This window comes from Coregonus clupeaformis, chromosome 31, assembly GCF_020615455.1.
Source record: "Coregonus clupeaformis isolate EN_2021a chromosome 31, ASM2061545v1, whole genome shotgun sequence".
Lineage (NCBI taxonomy): Eukaryota > Metazoa > Chordata > Actinopteri > Salmoniformes > Salmonidae > Coregonus > Coregonus clupeaformis.
The window spans coordinates 28,813,589-28,837,159 of record NC_059222.1 but is presented as its reverse complement, the minus strand read 5'-3'; the positions used below and the strand labels follow the sequence as shown (position 1 = coordinate 28,837,159).

The 23,571-nt window shown below is 42.4% G+C and overlaps 1 protein-coding gene across 6 annotated transcripts in view; it reads right to left on the bottom strand.

Moving 5' to 3' along the window:
* LOC121547421 (protein shisa-6) overlaps positions 1 to 14,009 on the bottom strand; it is an 82,618-nt gene extending 68,609 nt beyond the window's left edge. For all 6 annotated transcript variants that reach the window (XM_041858697.1, XM_041858698.1, XM_041858701.1 and 3 more), the window contains exons 1-4: positions 13,925 to 14,009; positions 12,425 to 13,431; positions 8,209 to 8,369; positions 2,974 to 3,075 (exon numbers count right to left, since the gene is read on the bottom strand). In XM_041858697.1, the coding sequence (XP_041714631.1) occupies positions 2,974 to 3,075; positions 8,209 to 8,369; positions 12,425 to 12,957 (796 nt within the window). In that variant the 5' untranslated portion in view covers positions 12,958 to 13,431; positions 13,925 to 14,009. The remainder of the gene's footprint in view (positions 1 to 2,973; positions 3,076 to 8,208; positions 8,370 to 12,424; positions 13,432 to 13,924) is intronic.
* Positions 14,010 to 23,571: the final 9,562 nt, after the last annotated feature.

The following is a 23,571-nucleotide window of genomic DNA, read 5'->3' as shown; positions in this document are numbered from 1 at the left end:
ATGCAGCACTCCATCACTCTCCTTCTTGGTCAAATAGCCCTTACACAGCCTGGATGTGTGTTGGGTCATTGTCCTGTTGAAAAACAAATTATAGTCCCACTAAGCCCAAACCAGATGGGATGGCATATCGCTGCAGAATGCTGTGGTAGCCATGCTGGTTAAGTGTGCCTAGAATTCTAAATAAATCACAGACAGTGTCACCAGCAAAGCACCCCCACAACATAATACCTCCTCCTCCATGCTTTACGGTGGGAATTACACATGCGGAGATCATCCGTTCACCCACACCGCATCTCACAAAGACACGCGGTTGGAACCAAAAATCTCAAATTTGAACTCCAGACCAAAGGACTAATTTCCACCAGACTAATGTCCATTGCTTGTGTTTCTTGGCCCAGGCAGGTATCTTCTTCTTATTGGTGTCCTTTAGTAGTGGTTTCTTTGCAGCATTTCGACCATGAAGGCCTGATTCACGCAGTCTCCTCTGAACAGTTGATGTTGAGATATGTCTGTGACTTCAACTCTGTGAAGCATTTATTTGGGCTGCAATTTCTGAGGCTGGTAACTCTAATTAACTTATCCTCTGCAGCAGAGGTAACTCTGGGTCTTCCATTCCTGTGGCGGTCCTCATGAGAGACAGTTTCATCATAGCACTTGATGGTTTTTGCGACTTCACTTCATGTCTTAATGTGATGATGGACTGTCGTTTCTCTTTGCTTATTTGAGCTGTTCTTGCCATAATATAGACTTGGTTTGACTGATTGGCTCAAACGCACTAAGACGGAAATACATTCCACAAATTAACTTTTAAGAAGGCACACCTGTTAATTGAAATGCATTCCAGGTGACTACCTCATGAAGCTAGTTGAGAGAATGCCAAATGTGTGCAAAGCTGTCATCAAGGCAAAGGGTGGCTACTTTGAAGAATCTCAAATATAAAATATATTTTTATTTGTTTAACACTTTTTTGGTTACTACATGATTCCATATGTGTTATTTCATAGTTTTGATGTCTTCACTATTATCCTACAATGTAGAAAACAGTCAAAATAAACAAAAACCCTTGAATGAGTAGGTGTGTCCAAACTTTTGACTGGTAGTGTATAACTCTTATTTTGTATTTTATTTTTGAATTTAATATCATATCTGATGTTGTTCTTGTTTATTAATGTTCTATATTTGGACCCCAGGAAGAGAAGCTGCTGCATGTGCAGTAGCTAACGGGAATTATAATAAACTAAACTAAACTAAACACTTGCGTGCGTGCGTGCGCACACACACACACACACACACACACACACACACACACACACACACACACACACATCAGGTTAAGTAAGTTGCATTGCAACTTCTAGAAGTGACATAGCCCTAGTGTGCGCTATATGGGAGGTAAATGGAAGAGAATGAATCACAACAGCCAGTCTACAGTGATGCATACTAATCGGTATTTAACCCACGGAGAAACTCAGGGCCTAGCTAATGACATCCATCTGGAGGAGGTGTGTATGTGTGTGTGTGTGCGTGCATGTGAGTTTGTATGTGCGTGTCCTCTGTGGGTGTATGTAGATGGCAGGGTCATTGTTTCCACCCCACGCTCTAATCCAGGTAGACGGTAACATCGCTGTTTTTCTGTGCATTAAATTATGAAGCACAGATAGGAACGGATTCATATGAATTATATGAAAGGAAACTAAGCCGGGAAATATTTCATATACACATGTCTTGACATCAAACAAAGATGTAAACCGATAATAATGTATATAACATGGCAGAGGTACAGTATGCATGGGTGAGGCTGGGTAGTTCCAATAGAATGCAAGGCCTTTTGGGTTAGAGAATGAAACTGGCCACATCAACCAAGGGGGTGGAGGTGGAAGGGTGAAGAGAGAGAGAAAGAGAGTCAAATCAAAATTAAACCAAATCAACGTTTATTGGTCACGTACACAGTTTAGCGGATGTTATAGCGGGTGTAGCGAAATGCTTGTGTTACTCTGTGTGTTTGTATGTGAGAGAGAGAGAGAGAGAGAGAGAGGGAGAGAGGGGGACCATACTTGCGTTCTAAATAGTAAGTATTTTGGGTATGCGAAAATAGAAAGCTTTATAGCATGTGAAATTTCAAAAATGTTGCATACTTTAAATGCCAGGATGTCATACTCATTTAGGCTTTTCATCTAGTAGAATTCGTTGCACATTAACATTTACATTTACATCATTTAGCAGACGCTCTTATCCAGAGAGACTTACAAATTGGTGCATTCAACTTATGATAGCCAGTGGGACAACCACCTTTATATATATTTTTTTTGTTTTCTTTTTTTAAAATATTTTTTATATTTCTTTTTATTTCTTTTTTTTATGGGGGGTGGGGGAAGAAGGATTACTTTATACTATTCCAGGTATTCCTTAAAAAGGTAGGGTTTCAAGTGTCTCCGGAAGGTGGTCAGTGACTCCGCTGTCCATTAAGGAAGAGAATCGCCTTTCGAGACCCACGTGTGTTTGACAACAGCTTATAACCACATGGCTGGAATAATGGCTGGAATAATGGCTGGAATAAACGCAACTACGCATTAGATTACACATTCTCAGTATGGACGAGCCTAGTATGTTGATATTTGGTGCTTACTAAGTTAGTTTCCACTAAACAGTGCATTCTAAATAGTATGTAGTACCATTAGTACACAGTAGGTAATCATAGGCAAGACAGATTTCGGACACGGCCACAGAGAGAGAGAGAAAAAGAGGTAAAGAGGGAATGAGAGAGGAAAGCAGAAGAGAATGATGTATCATTGTTGACTCAGCAGAAGGAGCCTCTTGGTCTGTGTATGGAGGGATGGTGATTGGTGGATAAGGGGTTGGATATAGTTATATAGAGAAGCTTTATAAGGGTAAGAGGTTAGATAGAGTTGGATAGATAAGATTAAGCGTTATATAGAGCTAGATTGATAAGATATAGAAACTGTTGTACTGTACCTTTGGGCTGGCCGCGGCCCAACGTGACGAACCCAGAAGAGATGAAAGTATGAAGGTCGTGACCCCCACTGCTGCGGATGCTCTCCTTCCCGTAGTGGAGACCTGCAAGAGCCAATCACAGAGTCAGAAACCTGGTGTAAACCTATAGGGACATCGAGGAGGAGTCTTCCAAAGACTGCTTACTTGCAAAGTTTCTCTTTTTGACTGATGTAATAAATCTTTGGTCTACCGACTTTCATCAAAACCTTTTGAATCACCTGAAAGCAGCAGATACTTCAGATTACTTTGATTCTCACTATCACTGTTGCTATCAGAACCCCTTGATCATTCTCTCTTTAAACTACAAAATGGAAGAAAACTAGTCTTCAAATAAATAAATAAATAATAAAAACATCCAAATAAAAAGCAATATATTTGATCTACTCACAGGAAAGAACCCAATCATGCTTCACTTACCAGAGGTTGCCATAGCTGCAGATATCATGTCTTAGGCCTACTGTATGTCTCGCCTGTATTATCCTCCCATTCCATTACCATGGTAATTGTGTTGCGAGCACTCACACACACACACACACACACACATACACACACACACACACACACACAATATCATACCCGATCCTTCCTGTCTAACCTTTATCATGGGTAGGCCATGTTCCTGACCCTAGAAGACAACCTGTGAATCTAAAGGACCTCTTCAAACCCAATCCCCTTCTCCTGATTCCTTTCCCAACTCATTAAGATGAGCTAGTGTGAAGCGCCGCCAAGGAAAAGGCTATGCATTACGAATTTATTGTCCTTGATATAAGGATACGTGACTTTCACCTCCAATGATCACCTTATGCATGTGAAAGATGTATAAGGAGATAGAGAGGTACCTTTTACACGTGCTAACTTTTTTCTTTTTTTTCGTACCTTCTCTAGTTCCCGGCTCTATATTATTTTGTGAGCAGAGAATGTAAATAATCGGATAATTTCATTATGGAATGAGAGGGAGAGATGTGGTGTTGTGTAGTTCGGAGAGACTGCAAGGTTATTCAACTCCAAGGGCGATTAAGCTTTACCACAGTGAGACAGGCAGGGGTAATTTACATGGGATAGTGATTTTATAGCATTGTCAGCTCCCTATCTACTGTGGAGTAGACATGGTGACATGCACATCATCTTTATCATGTACTGTATGTACTGCTCTCTCTCGCTCTCTCTCTCGCTCGCTCTCTCTCCTTCGTTCTCTCTATCTCTCTCAACCTCTCCTGCAGAGTAAGCTCTCATCCTTTGTAACAACCAATCTACCCATGTTATACTGTGCAATACTTATTTTTCATGTCAGAATTGTTGATCACTCATGAAACCAATGGGTTAAACACTGTGTTACCTAGAACACAGTAGTGAATGCATTATGTCATTATGCAAAATAGCTTCTAATTAACAAGAAGTAACTGTAGGATGCTACACTTAAAGGTCTTCATAAGATTAATTACACCCTCACTCCTGCAACGCCACCCACATACCTCTCACATACACACACAACCACGCACACACATACACAAACACACATGTGCATGAGCACATTCATGCTCTGACACACACAACACAGGAACACACAGGAGCACAGACACACACACACTCTGGGTTCAGAGGTCGTGGTGCATAATAAGTGTTAATGATGAGAAGTAGCTGCTGGGACAATTAGCCTGCTCTCCATGATGCTGTGGTTTGACACAGGTGCACATAGGAGGTGGTTTATACTAACCATGTTGACATAGTCAGCATTGAAATACTCCTCTTTAAATGGAGGAGTTGATTATCAAATCCACAGGGAGGGAGAGAGGGAGGGAGGTCACTGAGGAGATGTTATAGCCGTGCAGTTTTAGGATTAATTGGTGGAAGATTAGGAAAACAGAAAATGTAGAAAAAAAATGTGCAGACTGAATCTGATTATGAAAAGTGCCTATCGGTGAACCATATCTTAATTAAACTAATTAAATCATAGTTTAATGCTCTCTGAGCAATAGACACACACGAACACACACATACGCAGAGAGTGAGACCCACACCCATACACAAATACACACATATACACGCACACGCACATGCACATACACACACACACACACACACATACACACACACACATACACACACACACATACATACACACATACACACACACACATACACACTCACATATACACACACACGCACATGCACATACACACACACACACACACATACACACATACACACACACACATACACACACACACATATACACACACAGCACTAAAGAGCTGTGGGAAATGTCCCAAGGTCATATCAAAACAAAGTTGCGTAAAAAGCAAGAAGGTTAAATGGTTGTCATGTGAATATAGTCACCATTAGCTGTTTGTTTATGCAGCAGAGTCATCATTAGACTTTGAATGTCAGAGAAACTGTTGTTGTTGTTGAGTCACAAATAGGACCACTGACCCTAAGATGTTAGAATATGGATACTGGACACAGTGAAAACAGATATTCTCCACACTACAATAAACATAACTTCATCTATTCATACTGGACTTAATTCACATTTTTGAACAACAACCAACATAATAAAACTATGTTTGCAGTGTAATGTAAATGTTTTTCCCTGTGAGAGCTGTATGGGTCAAAAAAGCATTATTCAATGAAGTTTTCTTTCTTTTTTTCTCTCTCTTTGTTTCTTTACTTCAAACCTAGAAGTATGTTTAAGGTCAAATCTACTCAAGCCCTCTAAAAGAATCAACTTTCAAGGACTTTTCCTTGTTGTGGCTGCAGGGTGTATAATGTTTACTCCCAGACCTAAAAACAGGCTCTGAAACGTACAACTCAAGCAGAGTGGATGCCAATATAAATAGCATGGTATCCTATTCTGCTGTCTGCACGGTATGCTCCAGGATCTGTTTTTAAGAAATGTATCATTCTAAAAATGCCCGGACGGCGGGACAGGTTTTTTTTAGCAATGCACCAAGGATATCTGTGACACGCCCCACCTGCATTCATAAATACTCTGAGTGTATTTTTAGGAAAGCGCCTAAAACTACGGTAAGAAAATCATCTGTTTTTTGGCAAAGTGGGTTGTATTGTTGTGACGGGGAAAACCACGGCATTCCATTTTAGGATCAGGGGGATGGTGATGTCATTTTATCTCTTGGCTCAGTTGGAGAAGGTCCTCTTAAGCCTTTCCAGACCTTTAGCTGTAGCTATACCTGGTTAAAGAGGACTCTGGGCCATCTGATTTAAGAGACCTGAGTAGCTAGTCTTGGAAGGCTTCAGTGTGTGTGCAGGGATTAATTTTTTATTTCATTCTCTTTCTTTTTTTCTTTCCGTTCTACATGTTCTATCTATCTAACTGTGTCATCCTCAGTAGGGACATCTCTAACAGAAAGAAAACTTCTCCTCAGGAGTACTGCTGTATTATACTGGATGTGCATTTGGCCACACATGAATATGCATTTTCGTGGTGCTATACCACCGATCCTGATCCCGTTAGTGCATAGAATAGCAACTCCCAATTTATACACACACATTACCCACACCTTCTCTCCTCTGCCTGTCACTGCCTTTCATGTCCAAGACCACAGGACTGCCTGGTCCACAGTGTAGGGAGAGCCGGCCTGGGATGGGATAAGCTAGCTTACATGATGAGCTACGTTCACTAGCTAACACTAACAACAACTGTGTGCAGGAAGGCAGGCAGACAGAGACACAACCAAACAGGCAGACAGAAAGGTATAGAGAGAGAGAGAGAGAGAGAGAGAGAGAGAGAGAGAGAGAGAGAGAGAGAGAGAGAGAGAGAGAGAGAGAGAGAGAGAGAGAGAGAGAGAGAGAGAGAGAGAGAGAGAGAGAGAGAGAGAGAGAGAGAGAGAGCGAGAGAGAGAGAGAGAGAGAGAGAGAGAGAGAGAGAGAGAGAGAGAGAGAGAGAGAGAGAGAGTGATGCTTGACCTCCACTGAGTATGACATCCCACAAGGTCACAGTGAGCAGTGCAGCCAGTCGGGTGGGTGCATTCTCCCTGTGCCCTGCACGGCTTGTTGGGCCACAGCATTAGGACTAGATTGATACAGTGAATCAGGGGGACAGACGGGGCCGCTGACTGGGAGTAGACTGGGGTCGACAGACTGGGGTCGACGTGGCCCACCCCGCTCTGCAACCCAAATGAGCTGGTCTGAAACCTGACACACTTGTCTAGCCTGCACATCTGTTTGTCTGTCCCGCTGTGTGTCTCTGCATGTCTTTTGTCCAATGCGAGTGGATTTTTAGGACTTTCTCTGTCTGTCTGTCTTCCCTTTCTCTTGTTGTGTTTAGGTACGGAAGTACGGGTATTCGGATACGGCCACAGTCTCTTCCTCTCTTAATCACATTTTTTTCGGACTTACTGTGTATCTCTCAAACACCTTTCTCTGTCTGTCTGTCTGTCTTCCCTTTCTCTTGTTGTCTGTTTCTTCCTCTCTCTCAACTCAGACCTGCCTCACACTCCCAATCCTGCAACCACAAACCTTTCTCATGTTTACTGTGTCTCTTCAGAGATTCCATAACCCAGATTTACACCCCCTGTCAGTGGTGTTCTGTTCCCACTTCCCAGCCGTGTGGTTGAATCCCATTCCCCTGCGTGCTGAAGCGGTCACAGTCCCGCTGCAGGCTCTGTGTGCCAGGGTGTCATCCTTGGCTGATTCACCCACTGAACCACTCAGCGTCCATCGTTTCCACCCTGCCAGAGACGGCCCGCCCCTGTTCCCTCGCCAGCCACAATTATCTACACTAACAGGGCCTCTTTCTGTCTTTCTTCCCCTCTCTCTCTGCTGTCTCTATCCCTCTCTTTCTCTCTCTCCCTCTCATTCCCACTCTTGCACAAATCGGATGATTATGGGATGTTAACATAGGAGATTACACCACTGACAGGGAGAGCAGCATGCCGTAGACACACAATGTGTGCACTCTTACACAAAGAAACTGTATAAACACACAATGGGAGACACACACACACTCATTCACTAAGACCACTGACACATATCAATTCAGAAACAGTCTCATGCAGATGATTAAGCAGGTCAAAGTCATGAAGCATAATGATGATGCACCAACACATTCACACACTTCACACAGTATTCCTATACCTCTTCACAAATTTGCCTATTGCTGCCACTTCACCAATTTGTCTTTGAAGATATGTACCCAAAACAGTAGAATATATGTACCATACTATAAAGGTAATGTACCGTGGTTGGACTTGGACTGGTGGACAGGGGTGTAGTGGTTCTTGGAGGAGGTTCGTTGGGGAGTGTTGTCTTTGGGAGAGCCGTTCATCGCTGCAAAGTTCTCACAGTCGTACTGAGATATGGGAATGGGCCCCTGCTGCCTCAGGATGTCTGCAAGGGCCCTGGGGACACACAGAGAGAAAACGTCTGATTTTGATAACATTTTGGGCACCAAAGGTCACCAAAGGTTACTACTATTTAGCTTACTTCTCCAAGCATCTACACTACACTCCAAGGTGAGTGAGTGTTCTTGGCACTGAAAAGTTATAGAGAACCCTTAATAAAACAGTAGAGCTATAAAAAATATACTAATACGCAACAGAAACAGAAACAGAGTTGTGTTTATGAGAAGCAGTTATAATTAGGTTGAATTGTAGTGTTTTTCAGGCCGACCACAGGTGAATATGAAGGTATGGTACCCTCGGGGATGAGAAGGAGAAGGAAGAGAGGGGATGGAAAAACTCAACAGCATCATGAAAGAAAATAACAAAAAAACATGTTTTTTTTCTGGCAGCAAAATCAAATTATGTTTGCATTGCTTCGGTTGCTCAAAGCCTTGTGCATGACATATACAGTGGGGGAAAAAAATATTTAGTCAGCCACCAATTGTGCAAGTTCTCCCACTTAAAAAGATGAGAGAGGCCTGTAATTTTAATCATAGGTACATGTCGACTATGACAGACACAATGAGAAAAAAAAATCCAGAAAATCACATTGCAGGATTTTTCATGAATTTATTTGCAAATTATGGTGGAAAATAAGTATTTGGTCAATAACAAAAGTTACTCAATACTTTGTTATATACCCTTTGTTGGCAATGACACAGGTCAAACGTTTTCTGTAAGTCTTCACAAGGTTTTCACACACTGTTGCTGGTATTTTGGCCCATTCCTCCATGCAGATCTCCTCTAGAGCAGTGATGTTTTGGGGCTGTCGCTGGGCAACACAGACTTTCAACTCCCTCCAAAGATTTTCTATGGGGTTGAGATCTGGAGACTGGCTAGGCCACTCCAGGACCTTGAAATGCTTCTTACGAAGCCACTCCTTCGTTGCCCGGGCGGTGTGTTTGGGATCATTGTCATGCTGAAAGACCCAGCCACGTTTCATCTTCAATGCCCTTGCTGATGGAAGGAGGTTTTCACTCAAAATCTCACGATACATGGCCCCATTCATTCTTTCCTTTACACGGATCAGTCGTCCTGGTCCCTTTGCAGAAAAACAGCCCCAAAGCATGATGTTTCCACCCCCATGCTTCACAGTAGGTATGGTGTTCTTTGGATGCAACTCAGCATTCTTTGTACTCCAAACACAACAAGTTGAGTTTTTACCAAAAAGTTATATTTTGGTTTCATCTGACCATATGACATTCTCCCAATCCTCTTCTGGATCATCCAAATGCACTCTAGCAAACTTCAGACGGGCCTGGACATGTACTGGCTTAAGCAGGGGGACACGTCTGGCACTGCAGGATTTGAGTCCCTGGCGGCGTAGTGTGTTACTGATGGTAGGCTTTGTTACTTTGGTCCCAGCTCTCTGCAGGTCATTCACTAGGTCCCCCCCGTGTGGTTCTGGGATTTTTGCTCACCGTTCTTGTGATCATTTTGACCCCCACAGGGTGAGATCTTGCGTGGAGCCCCCAGATCGAGGGAGATTATCAGTGGTCTTGTATGTCTTCCATTTCCTAATAATTGCTCCCACAGTTGATTTCTTCAAACCAAGCTGCTTACCTATTGCAGATTCAGTCTTCCCAGCCTGGTGCAGGTCTACGATTTTGTTTCTGGTGTCATTTGACAGCTCTTTGGTCTTGGCCATAGTGGAGTTTGGAGTGTGACTGTTTGAGGTTGTGGACAGGTGTCTTTTATACTGATAACAAGTTCAAACAGGTGCCATTAATACAGGTAACGAGTGGAGGACAGAGGAGCCTCTTAAAGAAGAAGTTACAGGTCTGTGAGAGCCAGAAATCTTGCTTGTTTGTAGGTGACCAAATACTTATTTTCCACCATCATTTGCAAATAAATTCATTAAAAATCCTACAATGTGATTTTCTGGAAAAAAAATTCTCAATTTGTCTGTCATAGTTGACATGTACCTATGATGAAAATTACAGGCCTCTCTCATCTTTTTAAGTGGGAGAACTTGCACAATTGGTGGCTGACTAAATACTTTTTTTCCCCACTGTATCTCTACAGCATAACCTTTGCTGCTCTATAAATATTGTTCCTGTTTTTTAGTTATTTCACACCCGTGTTTTGCAGTTAGGTACTTTATCATTGGATTTGGTGTGGTGCAGACGTGTCAAGCAACTATAATGATACTTTAACCTTAACGTGATACATTATTTACTGTCTCTAGATTACTCCTGTGTTGAGTCATACATGTATGAAAGAACCATGCGTCATAGAGGGAGAGTACAATGTTTGTCAGCGGTTGCTCATCGATGTCTGCTCTCCAACATGTGTTGTCCACTAGTGGCAAAGCCCAAAGGGAGCCGGGAAACAGCTGAGAAACACACAGAAGCTTACACACATAACTACAAACAGCTACTTGGTGGAAATCTCCAACATAATGCTGATTTACCCATGTCAGTTCACCACTACAGGCTGAGAATGCACACACCACCACCACCACCACCACCACCGAGAGAGTGTTGGTGTTGGTATGATAGGTGTTATGGGACTGGAATAGAGGTTATTTTATTTTATGGTCTATGACAGTCAACTGATGACAAACTGGTTTGACTTGACTTATCAAAGGCCTTGACATTTTATGGGTATTTTACAAGGAAAATGTGCATAGACATTATGTGTCTGGATTTATCCGTTAAAATGTTAAGTGATGATGCACCATCAGTGCTCTCCATATTATTACATTGGCTTGACTTTATGATGCAGAAACCAGATTTATCACAACATCTGCAAAGAAACACTTTAAAAAAAACATCAAATATGCATCAGTAGCATCAGTAGGATCATACCCTCACCCACACACCTGATTTGCCAGCCAAAAAGACAGCCTACCCAAACAATTTAAATGTTTCCCTTTGAACACCTCTGCAATTAAACCTCCGTAGGTTTGCAGTGTTTCCCATCGCTGGGGTTCGGATCAAAGAACCATACAAAAGGGTTCTTTATAGAACGTTTAGGGGTGCCATATATGGAGCAAGCAGAGCCAGAGCCATATACAGTGGGTCCGAAATGATTGACACTCTTGATAAACATGAGCGATGACTGTATAAACAAATAATTCAAATACTGAGCTATATTGTATGCTCAAAAAAATGGGGAAATGTTATTATTTTATAGTAATACAATTGCTCAGAGAAAGAGATTTGTTTTTTCTCAAAAAGGTATGGGTCAAAATAAAGAAAGTAGTCCAAAGTTTAGTATTTGGTCCCATATTCCTAGTACGCAATGACTACATCAAGCGTGACTCAACAAAATGCATTTCCTGTTCATTTTGTTTGTGTTTCAAATTATTTAGTGCCCAATAGAATTAATGGTAATTATTATAATGAATGGTCATTAAGGATTATCCTTTATCATGGTAGCATCCACATTCATGTAGAAGTGTTTAGAAACATATTATATTCTTATTTACAATAAAGGTGACTCCAAAATGACACAATACATTATTTACCATTCATTTCTATTGGGCACAAATCTAATCTAAAGCACATCTAAATCACATCTAAAGTTAATGTTTTAAAAGTATGAGAATAGCCATAATTCATACACATAGAAAGGGACCCATTCATTTCAGACATAACAATTGACATGTGACACCTCACAGTAGGCTGAACTATGACCTCTGACCCATAATTGCCATGTAGTAACATAGTCAGTCTACTGTACAACTCTGTTCCAGGTGCGGCTAGTGTTCTTTGTTCAAGTGTCAGACCTCTTGGTATATTGGCTTAGACAGCTGGGGGTTGTAGATACGCTCCATATTAGCTAGGCTATATTATATGGAAAACTGAAGATTTCAATTTACAGGTTGATGATCCATAACATATTTTATACTGCATGCTAACATGATTTCATTACAGTATTATATGTTTAACGACATTGCCATTTTTCTCTCAAGACATTAAAGACCAGATCATTTTGCGGCACACATAAGAGGGGGCTTTGCACCCAAGCAGGCATGTATATTAATTCATTCATTCATTCGGACTTACCTATGGATATTCATTTCCTGAGGGGGCTCTGTGGCTTTGTCATAGGCAACTTTAGCCGAAACTCCCACCACTAAAATAAAAGCTAGGATCCCACAGGTGATGTACACCGCAGTGTTCGTCTGGTCCATACTCGGGTCAAAAGGCTGTCCTGTCGAGGCTGGCGACGGGGCTGGCGTTTTCACCCAGTCCGGCGTGTTGTAGTTTTTACAGCTTGACTGGTCTACTCTTTTTTCTTTTTCCTGGCAGCAGAACCGCAGGAAGCAGGACCCGCAGCAGTAGCGGTGAACCGTGTTGTTACACGCAAACTCTCTATCAAATTGTCCGCTCACGTCGTAGTAACCGGTACACATATCGTAGTCCTTGGTCGTGTTCTTCTGCGGCGCAGCGGTGGGGACCGCCGCGGTGATGTTGGCTTCTTTTGCCTTGGGAGTCCGCTTGGTCTCTGTCTTCACTTTCTTGCCCCCAGTTGCGGCGCAGAAAATGCTCAGAGGATTCAGGTATATGAGGAGCAGCAAAAGGTGCCGTATCCCCATGGTGTGTCTAACTTGTCAATTAACTTCCGACGCGACGCTTGTGTTCTATTCTGACTTGGTACTTGAAGTGAATGTGATAGGGCTCTCAGTCTGACAAGACTGTTGCAACCCTGGCATCCGCCACTCGCGTTGGTCCCCTCAGTATCGATACTGTTACCATACTGGGTAGAAGAGTGAGTATCATCAGTATCGAAGACGCCATTAGTTAAGTTTATCATTAATAGCAGAGCTTCTGCAACCCATTGCGCTCTGATAGAATGAATCGTCATTCACTGAACTGCATGTCTTGGTTGCGCTCTAGTAGGACAGTCGAGTGCAGGGGACTCTTTGTGCTTTCCGCCCGGTTGGAGGTGCTGAAATCGGCCGAGTGTCGCTGTCCAATGTCCTGATTTCTGATTTCTGTGGAGAGCCTTGAGTCGAGTTGTCTTTAAACAGCAGGGTTTGTGCTCACATCTTTCTGTGGTGAAAGTTGCGCTATAGAGGAAACAAGCAAAACGCTTCATTAGCCATTATCCGCACGTCAAGGGGGGCCCATTAAGTCTACCAGTAATTTATTTGGAACAGCGGTATTTTTGTCACATCCCTTTCGTGAAGTGTTTGAAATTCAGGGCTTCTGGGCTTATCATATTGGCTGCATGCAGTCAAGACGTGCTTGTTTAAATCCCTTTCAATGCACAGACATTGCAACTGGAACTATCTAAATGCATAAAAAGCTTTAGAATGAAATTCTAATAGAGTAGAAGCAATACATACACAACTGTTTTAATTGCAGCCAAATATTTGTTTTCACTCAGTCAAATATCGCCAACGAATAGCCTATTTCAATATATTAGGCTGCTTAAAAGTAGGCTATTTCATTATATCTTACAGGAAAAAGCACAACACAACGCAATGTAATGTAGATATCTGCATTTTAAGCTGAGGCATAAGCAATAGGTCAAAGATAAGGTTTGGTGATAAAACCTACCTGTGTCAAGATTGCTGTTGACTTGCTTGCTCTCTGTCTGGCGCGGGGAGAGTGAATAGAATATCAGAGCTCAGCAAGAGACCCCTTTCCACTTCCCCCCTCCCTCCCCCCGTCTCTCTTTTCTTCTTCTCCTCCCCCCCTTCCTTCGTCTCCCTCTCAAGGCGTCCACATAAATTACATAGGTTCGGTTTGCTTCTAGCAGAACTCAGCTAGGCGAAGAAACCATCTGTGCTCTCATACTCCCTAAAGACCTTCGCATGAAAAACGAGAAATAAGCGGCAATATTACTGTTGTTTGTCGCTCTTGGGCTACCGTAGTCACAACATAGCCAGAAACATGGGATAAATATATTAATTTAGATGTCAGCATCATTTTATTATAATTCATTTTGGAGTAGAATGTCATTTTAAGAAGTCACCAGAACTGACCTTCTCACAGTCATTCTCCCCCCAAAATTGCAGGTCCCTCCGCAACCTGTAGAATGCCGTGATATGTGCTTTTGTCAGTATATATTGTTGGCTAGTATACACACACATCTATTGGGCTCACTCAATCAAATTAGATTAAGATTCTATGAGTTTTGCATATTAGTGACACACTGAGAAAACACATAAGACAGTGTGTGTGTGTGTGTGCTTGTGTGTGCTTGTATGTGTGTGTGTGTGTGTGTGTCAGAGAGAGAGAGAGACAGATCCACACATGCCTGCAACAGTTGACTGATCACAAAGCCGGGAAGCAGTTGCTTAGTAACCACTTTTTACTACGCCATCCATACTTGTTGTGATAAAAAAGTAAACCTCCCCCTAGTGAAGAGTTCCTCTGGACTTTAGAGGGATGGATGTGCTCGGAGACATATGCACGGTCTCAGAAGCATACTGTACTGTACTCTATATGCATTTTATACATATAGTAAACAGCACAGACTGCTGCTAAAGCACAATGAAGTAATGGAATAGGCCAGTTGCTAAACACCCCTCTGAAAGCATAGGTTTCATGAGTGGGCTACAGTGAGGGAAAAAAGTATTTGATCCCCTGCTGATTTTGTACGTTTGCCCACTGACAAAGAAATGATCAGTCTATAATTTTAATGGTAGGTTTATTTGAACAGTGAGAGACAGAATAACAACAAAAAAATCCAGAAAAACACATGTCAAAAATGTTATACAATGATTTGCATTTTAATGAGGGAAATAAGTATTTGACCCCCTCTCAATCAGAAAGATTTCTGGCTCCCAGGTGTCTTTTATACAGGTAACGAGCTGAGATTAGGTGCACACTCTTAAAGGGAGTGCTCCTAATCTCAGTTTATTACCTGTATAAAAGACACCTGTCCACAGAAGCAATCAATCAATCAGATTCCAAACTCTCCACCATGGCCAAGACCAAAGAGCTCTCCAAGGATGTCAGGGACAAGATTGTAGACCTACAAAAGGCTGGAATGGGTTACAAGACCATCGCCAAGCAGCTTGGTGAGAAGGTGACAACAGTTGGTGCGATTATTCGCAAATGGAAGAAACACAACATAACTGTCAATCTCCCTCGGCCTGGTGCTCCATGCATGATCTCACCTCGTGGAGTTGCAATGATCATGAGAACGGTGAGGAATCCGCCCAGAACTACACGGGAGGATCTTGTCAATGATCTCAAGGCAGTTGGGACCATAGTCACAAAGAAAACAATTGGTAACACACTACATCGTGAAGGACTGAAATCCTGCAGCGCCCGCAAGGTCCCCCTGCTCAAGAAAGCACATATACAGGGCCGTCTGAAGTTTGCCAATGAACATCTGAATGATTCAGAGGAGAACTGGGTGAAAGTGTTGTGGTCAGATGAGACCAAAATCGAGCTCTTTGGCATCAACTCAACTCGCCGTGTTTGGAGAAGGAGGAATGCTGCCTATGACCCCAAGAACACCATCCCCACCGTCAAACATGGAGGTGGAATCATTATGCTTTGGGGGGTTCTGCTAAGGGGACAGGACAACTTCACCGCATCAAAGGGACGATGGACGGGGCCATGTACCGTCAAATCTTGGGTGAGAACCTCCTTCCCTCAGCCAGGGCATTGAAAATGGGTCGTGGATGGGTATTCCAGCATGACAATGACCCAAAACACACGGCCAAGGCAACAAAGGAGTGGCTCAAGAAGAAGCACATTAAGGTCCTGGAGTGGCCTAGCCAGTCTCCAGACCTTAATCCCATAGAAAATCTGTGGAGGGAACTGAATGTTCGAGTTGCCAAACGTCAGCCTCGAAACCTTTATGACTTGGAGAAGATCTGCAAAGAGGAGTGGGACAAAATCCCTCCTGAGATGTGTGCAAACCTGGTGGCCAACTACAAGAAACGTCTGACCTCTGTGATTGCCAACAAGGGTTTTGCCACCAAGTACTAAGTCATGTTTTGCAGAGGGGTCAAATACTTATTTCCCTCATTAAAATGCAAATCAATTTATAACATTTTTGACATGCGTTTTTCTGGATTGTATTGTTGTTATTCTGTCTCTCACTGTTCAAATAAACCTACCATTAAAATTATAGACTGATCATGTCTTTGTCAGTGGGCAAACGTACAAAATCAGCAGGGGATCAAATACTTTTTTCCCTCACTGTATGTGTTCTCATTTCTCATTAATTAGCCTTTATTTTACCAGGTAAGTTGACTGAGACAGAACACATTCTCATTTACAACAATGATCTGGGGAAGATTTGTAGGGAACTGGAGAGGTTTGTCGAATGAGCCAATTGGAGACTGGTGAGAATGAAAACCATAACTAAACCACATGTAAAGATAATACGTTTTATCAAACTTGAATTGGCTTCAGTGCTCATGGGGATGTGTGAAACTTACTTCTGACCAGCCATTTACACCATGAAAGCGGCACTCGCTTAGCCACGCTAGCCTCGCCCTCATGTGCGTGCTAACAAGCTAAGGGTTGGAAGCTATGGTGAGCTTCGATTGGTCACCCGTGTCGCGATATCAAGGAGGATTTGAATAAAGTTCAGCTTTCCCCAACTTTAGTACCGCCCTGTTCAGCTCCCTTGCCCATGTTCGCATCGCTCAACTTTCCCCCCGCCCACTCCGCTTCTCTCGCTTTCCATCCATTGAAAGTGAATTGCTTCCGATGTTTCATCGCGCGATGTCGCTTCCTAGTGTAAATGGCCCGTCAGCCCGACGTGTCCCCACTTGCGCCAGCGAAAAGTTAGTAAGATGCTTCAGGAGGGTGGTCAAGTGTGCTAGCAAGGCAGAGGTCCTGGGTTCGAGCCTTGGTGTGAACCGAATCAGGAGGAAGTGGTATTCGCTAAGCAAGCAGTTTGATGTTCTTTACCCTCACATCTGTTTTCTAAAGATTACAGTGAAATGCAGCTCTCCCAGCTAGCACATTTGGTTCCTTGGAAGTTGTGGGAACGTGAGTTTTTGGTTTCCCATTTGTTCTGGGAACGAAGCCATACGTTTCCTGACCAGAAAAACGGAACGTTTTTTAAACATTCTGAGAATGGAAGAGAACATTTCGCCTGTTCTGGGAACGTACATTTTTAGGTTGCAAGGAGGTTCTGAGAACATTTTACTCTGGTTCCCTGCCATGTTATTTTCAATCATACAAAGCTGTTCATTTTAGTCTATTCAAACAGATCCCATTTCAAAGGAAACAAACACTCATTAAGATCAGGTGTTACCAATTAGTGGGCATGGCCAACACACCTGAACACACTTAACAACATAGAGTATAGAGCGAGTTTTGTTGATGCTGAGAACAGAATGTATATGTTTTTAAATGACATTCTTAGAACGTTCTTTGAACTTCACAATTTTTTTCTTGTGGTTTTTATGGAAAGTTTTCCTAATGTTCTGAGAACATTACTTTAAATAGAACCAAGAGGAAACCTGTAGGAAACGTTTTGCTGAAGTACTGAAATGTCCCCCTAAGAAACATATGGTTCTCAGAACGTTATGTGCTAGCTGGGCTTTCAGTTGTATCTCATCAGTTCCTGCAATACACATGATGGGACCCAGTTTCAGCTGGTTTGGCTTAGATGTAACAGCACCTTTCCATGTGGGTGGTAACAGACAGAGATTGATAGCGGTGGGTTTTGGTAAAATGTTTGTCATTTGTCATCTTCTTTTGTGCCAGTTTATTCCCTGAGCAGAACATTAAGAGATCACCTGTTCTATTCTATACTCACAATCATCCTCTCAATGCTCTCACTTTCAGAGTACTGTACAATCCAACCCAATCCATTTCCAAACGGCCTTTAAATTTGCCCCAGAAACGTAATCCTCATCTCTCCCCACTCTGAGGCAATGGAGAATAAATGACTATAAAATACAGACATATCTGTGAGTGAGGCTTCATCTTCTGCTCAGATATGTTTTCCCTGTACAAGACTGCAGTTACAGCGCTGACAAAGCAATGAAGCGCAGCCCCATCTGAGATCCAGAGAACCCCCCTCCCATTCCTACTGTTCCATGTAGAGCAATCCTTTATGCATGCCATCGTTCTCCTGCCGTTACTATGACCCATTTTCTTTTGAAAATGCTGGTTCCCAAATTACGGTAAGAGCCCAGGCTGGTACAACTGAAGGCTTTTAAGAGGAACTGTCTGCTTGAATTTGGCTGTGTGTGCTACCACCGCGTCCTGCTGGAGAAGTGCTTTGTCAAGGGCTTCAGATAATACTCCAGTTGTGCCCTCTGGGCGCTAGGCAGAGAAAGGAACTGTTGAGGCTGTGGGGTTGGAGAGTGGGTGCTTGGACCGAGTATTAAAGCACATACACAGTGGTATAACTATGCAGGGCTCCTTCTTTATTCTCACACAAAGCAGGCGACCTTCTACAGGCGATTGTGGTTTTATTGTATCGGCAGGTTAATGATGTTGGCAAACGTACAATTAAACTGCCTGTCAAGTTGTTAGCGTCCATTTTCAGTACAATAGAATGTGATGATATAATACCCAGCTAGCACATAACGTTCTGAGAACCAAATGTTTCTTTGAGCTTGGTGAGAGAATGGTTGTCCTAAAGTAACTTTGCATACAACCTTCCCACAACATTCTAGGAATGGTGCAGGATACCCAGCTAGCACATAACGTTCTGAGAACCATATGTTTCTTAGGTGGTAATTTCAGTACTTCAGCATAACGTTTCTACAGGTTTCCTCATGGTTCTATTTAAAGTGATGTTCTCAGAACATTTAGAAAACTTTCCATAAAACCATAAGAAAACATTAGTAACATTCAAAGAATGTTCTAAGAATGTTATTTAAAAACATATACATTCTGTTCTCAGCATCAACAAAACTCTCTCTATCCTCTATCTTGTTAAGTGTGTTCAGGTGAGTTGGCCACTCCCACTAATTGGCCACACCTGATCTTAAATAGTGCTTGTTTCCTTTGAAATAGGGTCTGTTTGAATAGACTAAAATGAACAGCTTGAAAAAACATGGCATGCTAGCTCCATGCTGGTGGGGCAGTGGAATAATTCCAAGAATAGAGAACAGAAAATTATAGGTTCCAATCTCACTGATACCGTGCCACAATAAAAAAGAAATGTGTTTGCATGATTAATGCCTAAGGAAATGAATTCCCATGTGTCCTATCTGTGCTTGGTGTTCAAAACAGTTAACCCAAACTAAGCTAGCAGTGTTATTAAACATCTTATTGAAACTTTTTCTTAGAAAGTTATTTACCTTAAAATAACCTATAATTTCCATTCTCAGAACGCTAATAAAACCTCCCAAACCAACTTTCAGAGAATCATAGTAAAACCTTCTCAGAACCTCTCTGGAACCTATAAATGAACATTCCCAGAACAGGAAAAATTTTCACTTCCATTCTCAGAACGTTTAAAAAACATTTTGTTTTGCCGGTCAGGAAACATATGGCTTCGTTCCCACAACTTCCAAGGAACCAAATGTGCTAGCTGGGTATTGATAGCAAATGCATAATGGATTGCATTTGGAGGACATGGCACTTTTTCAAGTACTATATGCACATTTTGTTGTAAATTTGAGAGTGAGTGTGTGCGTGTGTGTGTGTGAGACTACTCCAAGGGGAAAAGCATGCCCGCTCTCCGTCCTTTCCCAGGTGTTATCTGGCTAACTGGCTACAGCTGTAACCACTTATATTTCATTTACACCTTCTGTGCACCTGATAAATATTTGGATATACTGTCTCCCCAGTACGTCTCGGCTCCAGGGAAACAGTATCTAACCAAAAGGGAATTATTACACTTAAAACAACGTTAAACATTGATATTACTTATACATTGTGTGATTTCAGAATCATCTTTACAGTGTCTCAACCCCCACATGGTTTTCCTTAGATGTTTCTCCCATTATTTGTGCAACTATCACTTGTTAGAACATATACATAGAGAGGTAACCTACCATAGAACACACACACATACACAGTGTGCGTCAGAGAGGGGAAAACAGTGGCAGCTGAAAAAGTAGTCCTCAGGGAGACATAGGCATGATTTGCGGGGGATTGCACCATTTCCAATAACCCACTGCAGTATAGAGTATGTGTGTGTGTTTGTGTGTGATTGTGTGCGTGTGTGTGTGTGTGTAAAAGTGGGTCACAGCTGCCAATAAGAGCACACAATGTCGATTTTTTTCACTTGAGGCAGGGGCTTTCCTTTAGGCGTAAGTGAAAATGAGTGTGCTTATTAACCTTTTCTTTTTAGCACCTCCTCCTGACAACACACACCTCCCATTTCTGTGTAATAGGAGTGGGACATGCATAAGGCTGAATGTCAAATGATTCATTTGTCAAATGTGAAATGATGCTGACACGCTTCGTCACTCTTTGTGTCTCTGTCTCTCTGCCTATATATCTCTCCATCTCTGCTATGTCTACCCTTCTCTCTGTCTCTATCTCTGTTTCAGTTTCTCTCTTTCTCTCTCTCTCTCTGTATCTCTCTCTGAACGTACACAATTGAACAAGTCGAGTGAGGTTAGCACCCTTTTCTAAACACAGTGTGTCAGTGTGAGGTTCAGAGACGACCATCGCAAAACTGACCCGACACGATGGACTCTACATACATAATTTATTAAACTGACACATTTATGTCATATACATCAACCACATCTTCATTAAAAGCACCATCTGTCTCTGTAATCTTCATTGTATATTCAACCATTTAGTAGTAGTAGTAGTAGTAGTAGTAGTAGTAGAAGAAGAAGAAGAAGAAGAAGAAGAAGAAGAAGAAGAAGAAGAAGAAGAAGAAGAAGAAGAAGAAGAAGAAGAAGAAGAAGAATTGAATCCTTACAGCTCTCATTGATGTGTCTGAAGAATACAATGACAAAATCCTGCAAGGCACTGAATACTGTATACTGTGAAGCTAAGCACATCAGTTCCCTATTGGGCTACAATGGTTGAAAACACATGGGACTTCTGGCAGTAGCTCCCAGCTTTAAGAGATTCAGAAAGTACATTTTATTTCCATCATCCACACATATCTTCATGTCCTCTAATATGCCATAAAACTCAAATGCAATAAACATCAACTTTGAGGCTGTAGCTATCCCATAAACAAAAGGGTTGCTCGCAGGGCTACTTATGGGTTAGCCTCTGCCGAGTCCCCAACAACCGGATGTTCCGGTTTTCAGGGGAAATAGAAAGAGAGCCTGTGATGCGATCTTAACTCCTCCACATATCATACTCCAAATATCATACTGTAGCTGGATACCTTAATCATGAAGAGATGGAGAGGGGAGCGAGAGACAGAGATAGAGACAGAAAGAAAGACAGAGAGAAAGACAGAGAGAAAGACAGAGAGATCAAAGGTTGTAGCCATCAGCAAGGACAGGAAACAACCTCTTCTGCCTGAACAGGCATGTTCCCGTTGAACTACACTAGATCTGTGTGTGTGTGTGTGTGTGTGTGTGTGTGTGTGTGTGTGTGTGTGTGTGTGTGTGTGTGTGTGTGTGTGTGTGTGTGTGTGTGTGTAGGCGTCATACCCATAAGGGGCACAGGGGCACGTGCCCTCTCCTCTTTTTTTGTATTTGTATTTAGCAACTCTTCCTGGGGTCCAGCAAAATTAAGGCAGTTATACAATTTTAAAAACATTACAATACATTTCACAACAGACTTCAAAACATATTAAGTGTGTGCCCTCAGGCAACTACTCTACTACCACATATCTACAACAACAACAAAAAATCCATGTGTACGTCTTTGTATAGTGCGTATGCACTGGTCCCCTGTAGCTCAGTTGGTAGAGCATGGCGCTTGCAACGCCAGGATTGTGGGTTCGTTTCCCACGGGGAGCCAGTATGAAAATGCATGCACTCACAAACTGTAAGTCGCTCTGGATAAGAGCGTCTGCTAAATGTAAATGTGTGTGTGTCTGTGTGCGTATCTCTTCAAAGTCCCCGCTGTTCCATAAGGTGTATTTTATCTGTTTTTTTAAATCAGATTTTACTGCTTGCATGAGTTACTTGATGTGGAATAGAGTAGCTCCATGTAGCCATTACTCTATGTAGTACTGTGCGCCTCCCATAGTCTGTTCTGCACTTGGGGACTGTGAAGAGACCTCTGGTGGCATGTCTTGTGGGGTAAGCATGGGTGTTCGAGCTGTGTGCTAGTAGTTTGAACAGACAGCTTGGTGCATTCAACATGTCAACTTGTCAATACCTCTCACAAATACAAGTAGTGATGAAGTCAATCTCTCCTCTACTTTGAACCAGGAGAGATTGACATGCATATTATTAATGTTAGCTCTCCGTGTACATTGAAAGGCCAGCCGTGCTGCCCACAAGACTGGACAGTAGTCCATGTGCGACAAAACTAGGGCCTGTAGGACCTGCCTTGTTGATAGAATTGTTAAGAAGACAGAGCAGCGCTTTATTATGGACAGACGTCTCCCCATCTTAGCTACTGTTGCATCAATATGATTTGACCATGACAGTTTACAATCCAGGGTTATTCCAAGCAGTTTAGTCTCCTCAACTTGCGCAATTTCCACATTATTCATTACACGATTTAGTTGAAGTTTAGGGTTTAGTGAATGATTTGTCCCAAATACAATGCTTTTAGTTTTTTAAATATTTAGGACTAACTTATTTCTTGCACCCATTCTGAAAGTGACTGCAACTCTTTGTTAAGTGTTGCAGTGATTTTACTTCCTGTGGTAGCTGACGTGTATAGTGTTGAGTCATCAGCATACATAGACACAGAGCCACTGGCAGGTCATTAGTAAAGAAGTAAGGGGCCAAGACAGCTGCCATGGGGAATGCCTGACTCTACCCAGATTATGTTGGAGAGGCTTCCATTAAAGAACACTCTCAGTGTTCTGTTAGACAGGTACACTACATAGACCAAAAGTATGTGGACACCTGTTCGTCAAACATCTCATTCCAAAATCATGGGCATTAATATGGAGTTGGTCCCCCCTTTGCTGCTATAACAGCCTCCACTCTTCTGGGAAGGCTTTGCACTAGATGTTGGAACATTGCTGCGGGGGCTTGCTTCCATTCAGCCACAAGACCATTAGTGAGGTCGGGCACTGATGTTGGGCGATTAGGCCTGGCTCGCAGTCAGCGTTCCAATTCATCCTAAAGGTGTTTGATGGGGTTGAGGTCAGGGCTCTGTGCAGGCCAGTCAAGTTCTTCCACACCGATCTTCCACACCGATCTCGACACTGTATGGACCTC